Below are 11,828 nucleotides of genomic sequence, written 5' to 3' on the forward strand. Positions count from 1 at the left end.
TCATGTTTCTGGTAGGGCTCCTTAACAAACTGATGCATTTACCTCGGATGCATTGGCTTTTAAATCATTTTGGCATCTGGGTTTTATGGAATATCCCACCAAGGTGAACAAACAGATGCAAAAGTTAAGTAAATTTCAATGGCTCCCTTGCAAGTTGTTAATGGTTTTCAATATTTGGGTTATTTATTAAAGCTTCACACCGTTTATCACAAGTCTTATGGGGGGGATACAAAATTCGTAAAGTCCTTGGCATCTAGGCTCCGGATTTCACATTCACAGTCAGCTGCTTGAAGTCCCGGTCGCTGAGCAGGCGCCACTTGTAGCCCAAGATCTCAGAGATCTCTCGCTCGACGGCCTCGTAGGACCGGGAGTTTCGCTTCAGCCAGGCGTTGAATTCGTCGCTCCATTCCGGATGTCTTGGCCAATCGCAACGTAGAATCACCGCAAATCGCCGCACGTATAGATGCTGCAGGTTCTTGGCGGTTCGGGCAATGAGCAAAAGCGTCGAGGTGGAGACTTTCTCGCGGATGATCTGGGGAAAACGGTGATAAGGTGTTATGTGCGCGCTGATACACTTAAGGAATACCCCCAAAGTTAGTCATCAATTTGCAAGACCTTCAAATCAAATAGGCTACAAATTGGATGAGACTACTGAAATAGTCTGTGAGTGTGATGTGTGTCAGTTCTAAAACAAATTCTAAAATCAGGTACAAAACAACTTATTGGCAAAGATATAACTGCCAAATTAAATTAGATATGCATTCAGAAAAATAGAAAAAAATATCTGAAGTTTATTACTAATTTGATCGATTTTTAAATCAAATTGCTTAATATTGGTAAGGGACTGTCAAACTAGGCCTGTAAAATGTATTAGTTCTTAAAGAAATGTTATAAACTGGTGCAAAATAACTAATTGACAATTTAATAAAGACCAGATTCTTAATCAATGTACTAAAATTTAAATAATTATAAATGCTTTTAAGAAATGTTAAAAACGATTTTTATAGATCTTCAACATGCATTTTCACGTTGTAATTCAAACTGTTACGTTAACCAGCGGGAAATAAAATATAAATTTAATATCAACTATTTAAATGAGATATAAATTAAAGCTAAGTTAATGTACTGCCAAATGTAGATGCTATACAAACTGAGATAATAAATACTTGATTTGTTTAAACATATAAAATACTTGATTCATAAAACCAATTTGCCTAGGCTGGACACATGTTATGAGGGACTCACCAGAGTATCCACATTGTAGCACTGTCGGCACATCAGCAACATCAAGCTGTCGATGCGGCTGTGAAAGGGCTTGGGGCTAGAAAAGCGCGGCAGTAGCTCGTGGCCATAGACGGCCAGGGTGCTCCGGTAGTGGTCCACCATGCGGACGAGCAGCTCGGCCCGAATCCGGGTCTGCGGAGCGCAGTATGTGATGCTGTGGACAGGCGCCTCCGGCTGCAGCACCACCTCCCCGTCCGTCAGATTCTCCATCCGCAGGTGGACACGCAGGCGCGGATTGGTCTTCTTCACATTCCGCCAGGCCTTTACGCCGCAGGCACTTATTGTCAGGTGGTTTGGCGTGTAGCAGTTCTGCAGCAGGTACAGGTGTTGCAACTTGGTGTCCGCCAGAAGGGACAGTACGTCGTCATCTATGTTCTGCGGCGATATAGTGAGCACCTAAATCACAACATTTATTCACTACTGTGATAACAAATGAAATTTAGGCGTTTTTACCTGCAGGTTGAGAAACAGACCCACATGCATGATGGGGCAGTGCATCGTGGTCACATTCACCAGATTGAGGACCCTCATCTTGGTGCAGCAACTGCAGACGACCTCGTCCAGTAGGTGATTCGCCTCGTAGCGCTCTAGTACAAAGTCCACCAGTTTCAGGGTGTGAAGGTCCGTCAATCGCAGAAGCAACTCCTTGAGAACCTTCAGCAACTGACCTCCAGTTCCAAAAAGCTTGATGCCCTCCGGATCGTTGGGCTGCGACATATTGCATGGGAAGTGATAGACCAGAGTTCGAATCCGGCTACCTATGCCAATGAACTCTGTACCAGGATTCTGCTCTCTGCCCTGAAATAGTTTAATATTACATTTTCTGTTTTTCATATATATATTATTCTTATACCTTGTCAATATTCCATGACAACATGGTCATAAACTGGAAGATGTTGTTGAAACTGTGCCACGGACGAAACTCAATGCCCCGCATATATTTGCCGATCTTCGACAGGCAGAACTGGGTTCGCATGTGATCGAGGCAAAATTGCCAACCGGAGTAGTAATTAAACTTCGGTTTCGTGAGGGTTCGATCATCCACCAAGAAGTTGTTCCAAACAGTTGGCAAATAGAAGGCTCTATACCACTGGCGGCAAACCTGCAAGAGATCACAGAGTTGAGAAACGTTATCTGTAGGATTTGTCACACGGTTTACATGGTCAAAACATATTATCTTGATCTATATCTACACTGTTTGCCAAGATTAGGTGTTCCATGGTCATTTAAAAACTTTCTGATTCTTGACAAATATTTAAAAAACGATGAACAAAACGTTTTACACACATCACTTTTTCTCCTAACTGTCGTTTGGGACTTTAATATTTTTGATAAAATGTTCCCAGTAAAGCCAGCTAAACAACCATTTGCTGATACAGCGAAGGCAATTTTCTGCCTTTTACGATACCAAACATCTGCCATTTGGTTCAAATGAGTGGAAACATTGCCATATGAACTTATTTTTATGTTTTTTTAAAGGTCAGCTCCAATATGCCATTGTAATGTAAACATTCTGATATTGCGCTGAAATATTTTATAAGTATTTTGGGTAAAGAAAAATAGCGATGTGTTTAGCAAATTCATATAAAATCATAAAAATGAAATGAAATTGCCGTTTTGAGACAGAAACAAAAAAAGTAGCTATGCATCGGCCGGGAATCGAACCCGGGCCGCCCGCGTGGCAGGCGAGCATTCTACCACTGAACCACCGATGCTTGGTGAAAGGGTGGCTTCCCAAAAATCTTCACTTCATTTTGGGGCTTTCTAAAAACTCTATAAATAGAGTTATTGCCTTAAATTGAATTAATTTAAATGATGATCACAATATTAATTAAAATAAAGTAAAAACCCTAAAGTTGAGAGACCAAACGGACAATAAAATACAAATTTCTGATACTTATATTCTATTCTCTTTTTCATGTTCCCTATAAAACCTAAAATGTGCATATTAATGTCACCTGATTGAGACAAAAATATAAAACCCAACAGTTGTCTTAATATTTGTATAAACGCACCAGTCCGGCATAATAGCGCTCTTTGGGGCTGAGGTAGGTAAAGATTTGCTCCAGTACCAGGTCGGGTAAGTAACGCCAATTTGACTCGATCATGTTTTCCGGGTCCTGGTCGTCATCCTCGTCGACATCTATGTAGCAGGCTGGTTTGTTTTTGAAGGGAAATTCAGATTATTCCACTGACTTGTCATAGCAGTCTTTGGCCTACCCTTCTCGTCTCCATCGATCTTCCAGCCAGCCTTTTGCATAACCTCCAGTTGGCCGCTGCCCTTCCGCCCCATGCTCAGTGCACTCATGTTTTGGGGGTGTATGTTATTATTATTTTACGAATTTTCAAATTATTTACAACGCAAACGACCGCACAGAACTATATGTACTCTAATTTTGAAATTTTTTTGGCACAGCCTGCGCTGACGGCTTCTTCTTGCTTTCGGTTTATTTTTATATAGTGGGACCGACCGACTGTCCGCTGCACTCGCAGTTGCGTCGCGTTTGGCCAGCGACTGTCTCCCGAATAGATTGTGATTCTTTCACATATTCAAATCGCTCTGTTGGCTATTTTCGAAAACTGAAAAAACTGTTTTCAGTTTCTCGTGTTCGAAATTGTTAGGTTCTCGCCGCCATACAGTTGCCAAAGACCTGCGTTTTTGCCTTCTCTTCATGCAGAGCTTCCGATTTATTTTGGTTATTATTTCTTTTTTGATTTTTGTTGATGCTCGGATTTGTGTTCGAGATACAGCAACTGTTGTGATTCCGATTCTCTGTTGTTTTTATTTTTCGATTTTAAATTAGACACCGGCACTTTGTGCAAGGTCTTAGGGCCTCCGTTTGGTGGCACGGAACTGGGGCAACTTGTTGATGCTACTGCTGGCTATTGAGGTGTAAATTATAAATAAACACTTGAGCTGTTTGGACTTGTGGTGATCCGATCGATCTGCATCTTGTGCATGGAACGTGCATTAGACTTTAGACGCTTTAAGTGTATATTCATGGAGTATTCATGGGCAGAAAGAAAGAACAGACGTTTTTAAGAATCCATTCTTTAAACAACATTTAATATTTTTTTAAATTTATCGTTAAAAACGTTGAATTGCTTGGGTGTTACACAAGCTTTAACGTAATAAACAAAATGAATACTACCTATATCAAGATTCTATACAAATATTTTGAATAAAAACTTGATCGGGTAAACAATTTCAAGAGTGTGGTCGCCCAATTGGGTTTACTTGTGTCTTCATGCAGATCATATTTTTATTTACTGGCTGGAAACGCTTTTATTACCGGATTGTTATTTTTAAAGTTATTTATTCAATCAATTTGAGTTTGATTTTTGGTAAAGAATGTTCAAATAAGAGTTGTAAAAATGAAGTAACATTTTACTTGTTAAAATCAAACTTACAAAGTGATATATTGCTTCATATTATTTGCACTTTTTGTATTAAATCTACCCTTTATTTAAAAGGTTACTTATACGCAATGACTTTCTAAGCAGTATCCTAAGTTCTGTAATTTAAACCATCGATTCGGTAAGTACAGCATTATTTAAGCATAATGTGCTGTAAGCTACTTACCAATCCTGGCGTTATCTTGCTCCTCGTTTTTGACACTTGACCCCACTTTGCCGGCAGAAGGGGAAAGAAAATTCCATCAGGCCACCAAACGAAGCCATCGTCGTTTCCTTGACGACACTACCAGCCAAGCCAGCTGTTATCCCGTTTTCCGATTTTCCGCTGTCCACTTTTGCATTGTCATTTTCCCACACACACACTTGCTGCTTACGTATACGTAATATGGCCAGGGTGCTCGAGTGTCCAGGTACACTTAGCGGAAACAGCTGTTTATGTTGATGGGCCCCCGCCAAGAAAAATGCAGAAAGGCATTTGGCCATTTTCCTGGCTCCTTTTTAGCCCTTTCCTTTTCTTTTTTTTTCTTATTTAGCAAGAAGAACAACAATAGCGGGAAACTTTCCGTATTGCAATTTCCTTTTTGCGTTGCATACTTTTAGGATCACGGAATTTTTCCGCGCCCAAGCACTTAAAAATATGCTGAATATTGAATGAGCCGGGCTGAAAGGGGGAATTCGGAGCTGGCCAGCTGGCTGGTTGGGATCTGCAACAATGCGCTGCAATACGGGCTTAATTAAAACAATTTTAAAACCAGTTAAAACACACTCGCCGGTCGCCAAAACCCAAACCCAAACCCCGAACCCGAACACATATGCACACAGCCAGCCGCTTGACAGTTGGCAGCGCCCTTCCGCTTTGCCCTCGGTTGGGAAAACATCAAATATGACAGGCCCGGCCTGCAACCAAAATGTTGCCATGCAAATTTAAATGTCAACAAAAACTTGCAGTTTAACCCAAAAACCCTATTTGTGTCTGCCGGGCAGCCGGCAATCATCTCGTAGCGTTTTCCAGGGCTCCGAAAGTGTGTGCAAACTCCATTAAAAGCGAGCAGCGATTTGAGATGAGTACGTGAGCTATATATTTAAAGGTTTTGGAAGAATCTTTGTGATATATAGAGAGTAAAAAGATATCAATTCTAAATAAAATTCAATCATTTATTAAGGTAACATATACTGGGAGTTTTTGATACTTAACAAACTCTTTATTCGATATAAACAAAAATTTTGTATATCCAAAATGAGTAAGTGATTTAAAGACAATAAAGGATTTATAGGTCATATTATTTTATCTTTTAGGACTTTAAAAATATTTTTATAGGTTACCTACAAATTAAAATTAATTTAGTTTTATGGGTTTCTCAAAGTATATCATGAGTATACTGCAAATACTGCATATTTACAAGGTGTTAAGATTTTTGTTATATTGGTATTGCATTTTTTTTAGAAAGTTTTTTAATGGGATTCTTCCATTAAAAAACTTTCTAAAAAAAATGCAATACCAATATAACAAAAATCTTAACACCTTGTAAATATGCAGTATTTGCTCTTAAAAAATATATAAGATTTTATTTTTAACACATTTTTTAATAGTTGTCAGTAATGCCGTTTTTTTATGTTAAAACTTCGTTGTTAACTAGTCATCACTTTTGCACCTCTAGCACGCCGGTAGCAATATGAATATATATTCCTATATACGAATACAATAATCTTTAATAACAATCATATTAAAACACTTTATTAAAATAAATCATTTCTTAAAAGCTGTATAATAATAAAATAGAACAGTTTGTATTTTATACAATCTATGTAAATTTTAGGTATTTTCCCTCTTAATATACTAGTTATATTCTGTTTTAACAAATGTTTGACAGTTGTCGATAATTACTATTACTTGCTTTTTTATACAAAATTCTTTCTAAACAGCAATCTATATATATCCTTCATCACTTTTGCACCTCTAGCACGCACTTGTGAAAATTATGGGTCGCATTCGCCGGTCGCAATATGCATATGGATATTCCTCTGTGCGTGCCGGTGGGTCGGCGGCTTAAACTGGAAAACAGGAAGTGGCTGGTTGGCTTGGCTAACCAAGTCGAAGCCGGCAGGAGCCAGCCAACAAGTCCTGTTATTGTTGGTTTTGCCTGGCTGTTTTGTTTGGCTGGCCTTGCTCAGGTGCATCGCACTGGCAGCTGTTTGGGGCCATTGTTTGGCCATCGGATGTTGCCAAGTTTCGGAATTTAATGTATAATTTTGTAGCATTTTAACTACTGCCTGACTGACCCGCTGTGACCCATTCTGCTGCCATTTTGCCATTCTGCCATGTGGTTATGTAAATTGTTGACTTCTACTTGGGGGACAGCACTAAGAAGGTTGATGTTACTTGACTGTGCATTTGTGAATTGCATTTTAATGGCCACTCGGTGGGCACTTCCTTTGATAGGAAGCTTAGGATTGGAATTTGTTGATGTGTGTTTAAATTGAAAGGAGCCTTATAAGCCGATTCGATCATATTTATTTTTTACTTTTTAAAAAATTATGAATATAGTTCTTTATAGATGTAAGTGTACTAAATTTTTTGCATTTTTGTTTTAACATTTTTAATTTATTTTATTAACTTATCTTAAAAAAAATTAAAAAAAAAAAATTTGTATGCATCGGCCGGGAATCGAACCCGGGCCGCCCGCGTGGCAGGCGAGCATTCTACCACTGAACCACCGATGCTTGGTGAAAGTACAAATTTCAAAAAGTCTCCAGTTCATTTTGGTGGCCTCATAAAAAATCTATAAATAAACTTAGTGAAAAGCTGACATGTAAATTTATGCATTTCTTATCTTATCAATATGAGATTTAAGTTAAAACCGAAGAAGAACCGTATTGTCCAGAAAACAATAATAATAATATCAATTAGTTCTGATTTCCTTTGATTTCCTTAAAATATTAATAACCTCTTTTATAACCCAAGGGTATTTTATTTATGGGCACATGTTTCTTTGTGGGCTATATTTTAAAGATACATTTTAAAGATTTCTTAACTTCGAAAATGTTTTTACGTTATCTACTTTGCTGCGGCTACATTTCTTTGATCCGCTTGCACACTGGTTATTTGGAAGTTCGTTCGTGTCCATTTTGCAGCAAACTTTGTGACAGTTCGAACTGCATAAAATGACAATGAAAGCCGAAAGCGCAGCTGCTGCTTATGCAAAGTTTTTGTGGTGAGTGGATAAGTTAAAGCCCAAAAAGTTTGCATAAACATGTAGGGCTCAATCACATCAGCAATTTCCACCACTGCGATGGCCCTTTCGACTTCCGTCCCATCCTGACTCAATTGTTCTGCCATTGTCACAGCAAGCAATTTGCCTTGACAATAGCCATGCATTTTAATTGTGCAGCAGCTGCGGTTCATCGGAAGGACTTGCCCCGCCCTCGAAATGGCGACTGCTAAACGCAGCAAATTGTGTGGCCATTAAAAAAGTGGCGTATAAAATAGAAACTTTTTCAAAATATTCCTGCTTTTTTTTTTGCCTGCAATTATTTGTAAAATATTTATTTTACAATTGAATTGAAAAAGTTTCTGCCTGTGGCAGTTGCCCCGAAAATCTATAGAAGGAACAACTTTGGCCCACTAATCAAATGAATGGGAATTAAGCCAGTGCCACTGGAAAGAATATTTTCGCTGGCGTGTGCAAAACAATTAAGCTAAAATTGTTATTGCAATTTGAAAACAATTGTCAAATTATGCAAATTCCGTCTGATTGCCTCGAGTATTTTTCACCAGGACCCCCGAGTCCCCCGAGCTAACAAGGTAAACAAGCCCCAGACTTTTCCACCCCACTCGATCCTAACCCACCAGTTGAAACTCGGGGGGTGGCTCGAACTGCTCAAAGATTTATGGCAATGCCTCAAGTGTTTTTTGGGGGGGGGATGGGAAAAAGTTTTGGGAGTGCGTCGTCGGCAGCTTCCTCCACTTGGTGCCGACGTTGTCAACTGCAAGGCGACTGCAATTTGCATAAAAATTCATTGGTTTGGCGGCAAGTTGACAAAAAAGGTAGGAACGAAAAGCGCTAAAAGAATTATCCCTGGGATAACAAAATGTTAATAGTCTTCGAAGAATATTTTAGTGAATTAAACACTTTAAATTAATTGAAAAAGTTTCTGTATTTATGGCTCTTGCTATAAAGTTATGTATTTATTAAGTTACTCAATCTCCTTGGGGCTCTCTGTGGTTTTTGAGTACAAGATAACTTGGTTAACCATTTATTATCAATATCTTCTAATAAAAACAAAACTTTTTGTTCATTAGGCTGTACTTTATTAGATTTAAGCATGGCTCATTCACATATTCAGTAAATACACGTTAAAAAGGATTTGTATAATTGGTAGTTAATGGAACGACCATGAGCTGGTCAGATAAGGGCACTTATAGAGATAATGTTCCCGCGATAAATGATTTCTAATTAAATAATTTATGGCGTGGTGATAAAACCTCTTAACGTAATTATTGCCGCACCTTCATATCCAACCAAATACCTCCATTTAGATTGGCTAGAAACAAGGTTGGGTCGTACAAATTGTCCTTGCGGGTCTTTGGATTGACCTTGACATTGAACTTGCTGATCAGCTCTACGATGGCCGCCTTTATTTGAGAAGTGGCAAAGCGCATACCTATTGAAAGTTATAACCATTAGAATATTATTTGACCAATAAAGATTCCTATTTACCTAAGCAGATACGCGGACCATCTCCAAATCCCATGTAGACACCTCGTTCGCGATGATTTTTGGTGGTATTGGGATCCATAAAGCGTTCAGGATTATATATTTCCGGGTTGGGGAAGAACTCCTCGTCCATCATATGACAGAAGTGGGGTATCACAACAACAGTTCCCTTTTCCACGGTGAAATCGGGACCATCTTTGTTGGGCAGCTCCACGGTTTCGGTGCAGAGTTTGGAAGTCATAAAGCCAGGTGGGAATAAACGTATTGATTCTGGAAGATATATTTCGAGTATTAGTTTAAGAATAAAGATAAAAAATCACTAAGAGATAGATTTCTGTCTTCTTGAAAAATTATTTTCTCACCATGTAGACAGGCATCCAGATAGGGCAACTCATGGAGTTTGTCGTAGGGTATGATACCATCCTGCAAATGGGATTGGATCTCCTCCCGCAGGCGCTGTTGCACCACAGCATCGCGGCCCAGTAGCAGCAACATGTGCGATAGAACGCCGGCTACAGTTTCGAAGCCATCTAGAAGGAAGGTCATGGTGTGGGCCAGGAGGTGGCGAGTATCCAGGTTCCTCTTTTCACCTAGTTGCATCAGATAGTCCAGAAAGTCGGTGCGCTGGAACTGGCCAGTTGCCTGTTGGGATTTTCGCGACTGAACCGCTGTTTCCATCAATCCGATAAAGAAACGCTCCACATGATGCGGTACAAAGCGTAGTTTGATCAGATGACTTAGAGAGGGAAAGCTGTTAACCAGGGCGAAGAGGGTCATGAAGGTCCAGTGCGGGTTAAACAGGTCCTTGATGTGGGCCATAATAGGAGTTGGATTGTCCGTGAAACTATCGGCACCTAGACCCAAAACGCAATCGGTGACCATTTCGGAAGTAAAGCGGAGACTTAACTGTGGTAAGAAATATTAAAATAATGTACTTTTTCATCTGAAATAAATATATCTGCATGTATATTTATCTATACTTACATCCTTGGCATTAATGCCATCGGCTGCACCCAAACGAATTTGCTTTTTCACCCACTCGGTCATTTGCTGGCACACCTTGTTCGTCACTGGATAGACGGACTTTATCTATTCGTTTACAATGCAGTTGTTATTTACTGACGGGTATCGATTTATGACTTCACTTACCCGACCATTGGTCAAACCCGGAGTAATATCAGCCCGCCGTTGCTTCCACTTTTCACCGGTGAGCGAAAACGGATTATTGGACAGGATAAAGTCGGTCTTTTCGTCAGTCAATCTGGACAAAGCATTGTCATGGAAGTTTTTGAAATTCGACACGAAAACTCGACGTGCCAGTTCCGGACTGATCACCAGAAGTTGGGGAACCCGTCCGCTGAAGATGCCCACTGCATCATACTTGCTTTTGTACTTTCTAACCAAAGGGAAAATCGGAAAGTAATATACTATTGATAGTAAAAAGTGTGTTTATACTCACTCATAGATATCGTTCAAGTCGTAGATCATATTCCTCTTCATCATATACAGGTTCGGATAGTTTCCGGTGATAAGTTTGGGCTTGGGACCCGGCACCTTTCGCTTTCGCCAGTAATTGAAGTTCCAGGTCATGGTATAGGCAAGACCCGCCAATATAAGGACCAAAGCCAAGGTAACCCCAATCATTCTCTTTCACGTAGAGTCGATCTGCTTTCCCGGCGAAATCCAAAAAGTGTCTGTGCGAAGCTTCAGCAAATGCGAGCTATTTCTACCTGTTGGTGGCTAAGTTTACCTAGGTCAGGGAAAAAGCTCCCTTGTCAGTGATAAACTGAAATAACTAAACAAACAATTACAATTTGAAACGATAAAACTACAGTGGAACTTTCCTTACAAAAATTGGTAACTATCCCTTACTATTTTACCTATTTGATAAAATCATAATAATTGTATATTTTTATAAGGCCAAAATTGTTAAAAAAAACTTAGACTAATAAAGAATTAAAAGTTACAGGCATATAGTTTTGTACACATTTTCTTACCATAAATGTTCAGATTACTTAATGTCATTATTAAATTTAAAAGAAATTTTTATTTATTTTTTCTTATTTTTTTTAAAGGATGAAACCTGTTAAAACTGTTGCAAGGTCACAATGCGTTTTTGTAAAGCTCTTTAACAGCAACAAACAGTCGATATCATATCAGTGTTATCAAAAAAACTAATCGTTTTTATTCCGTTTGCTAAACGTGTTTGCTGTTGAACTACAAATAAATTCAATAACTAATTTCACAAAAAAAGCTTAAAGCTTGTGGATGAAAAAATAAAATTGTGAAAATCAGCTAACCAACTGCGAGAATGTTTACCATCTTAAGCTATGGCCTGATTTAACAGCATAATTCCCACTAAAATGCGTTTTTTAGGATTTGGATGGTTAAATATAACGTTTATAAATCGGA

At 39.0% G+C, this 11,828-nt stretch overlaps 2 protein-coding genes and 2 non-coding genes across 4 annotated transcripts; all 4 read right to left on the reverse strand.

The window, feature by feature from the left end:
• Positions 1-157: 157 nt before the first annotated feature.
• Positions 158-3,815, reverse strand: LOC119552176 (F-box only protein 39). The gene is made up of 6 exons (XM_037862006.1): positions 3,505-3,815; positions 3,300-3,439; positions 2,138-2,386; positions 1,738-2,082; positions 1,246-1,680; positions 158-532 (listed from the first exon to the last, which is right to left on the reverse strand). Exons 1-6 carry the CDS (start codon positions 3,590-3,592, stop codon positions 254-256), a joined length of 1,536 nt encoding a protein of 511 aa, XP_037717934.1. The 5' UTR covers positions 3,593-3,815; the 3' UTR covers positions 158-253.
• Positions 2,929-2,999, reverse strand: Trnag-gcc. Its single transcript has one exon. It is a non-coding gene; the product is annotated as a tRNA-Gly (tRNA).
• A 3,536-nt stretch (positions 3,816-7,351) lies between the features above and the next one.
• Positions 7,352-7,422, reverse strand: Trnag-gcc. The gene has a single exon. It is a non-coding gene; the product is annotated as a tRNA-Gly (tRNA).
• Positions 7,423-9,034: 1,612 nt separating this feature from the next.
• On the reverse strand, positions 9,035-11,083 carry LOC119550473 (probable cytochrome P450 28a5). The gene is made up of 6 exons (XM_037859161.1): positions 10,876-11,083; positions 10,566-10,812; positions 10,401-10,505; positions 9,779-10,322; positions 9,420-9,686; positions 9,035-9,363 (listed from the first exon to the last, which is right to left on the reverse strand). Exons 1-6 carry the CDS (start codon positions 11,058-11,060, stop codon positions 9,197-9,199), a joined length of 1,515 nt encoding a protein of 504 aa, XP_037715089.1. The 5' UTR covers positions 11,061-11,083; the 3' UTR covers positions 9,035-9,196.
• Positions 11,084-11,828: the final 745 nt, after the last annotated feature.

The sequence above is a fragment of the Drosophila subpulchrella genome, chromosome 2R, assembly GCF_014743375.2.
Source record: "Drosophila subpulchrella strain 33 F10 #4 breed RU33 chromosome 2R, RU_Dsub_v1.1 Primary Assembly, whole genome shotgun sequence".
In the NCBI taxonomy this organism is placed as follows: domain Eukaryota; kingdom Metazoa; phylum Arthropoda; class Insecta; order Diptera; family Drosophilidae; genus Drosophila; species Drosophila subpulchrella.

Excerpts from the sequence above, each read along its gene's own strand:
- LOC119552176 (XM_037862006.1), bottom strand. The coding sequence starts at position 3,592 with ATGAGTGCACTGAGCATGGGGCGGAAGGGCAGCGGCCAACTGGAGGTT. Across the intron at positions 2,387-3,299 it reads AGCGCTATTATGCCGGACTG|GTTTGCCGCCAGTGGTATAG; the intron begins GTGCGTTTATAC and ends GATCTCTTGCAG. Across the intron at positions 2,083-2,137 it reads TGTCATGGAATATTGACAAG|GGCAGAGAGCAGAATCCTGG; the intron begins GTATAAGAATAA and ends AAACTATTTCAG.
- LOC119550473 (XM_037859161.1), bottom strand. The coding sequence starts at position 11,060 with ATGATTGGGGTTACCTTGGCTTTGGTCCTTATATTGGCGGGTCTTGCC. Across the intron at positions 10,506-10,565 it reads CGGGTTTGACCAATGGTCGG|ATAAAGTCCGTCTATCCAGT; the intron begins GTAAGTGAAGTC and ends GTAAACGAATAG. Across the intron at positions 9,364-9,419 it reads TGGTCCGCGTATCTGCTTAG|GTATGCGCTTTGCCACTTCT; the intron begins GTAAATAGGAAT and ends AACTTTCAATAG.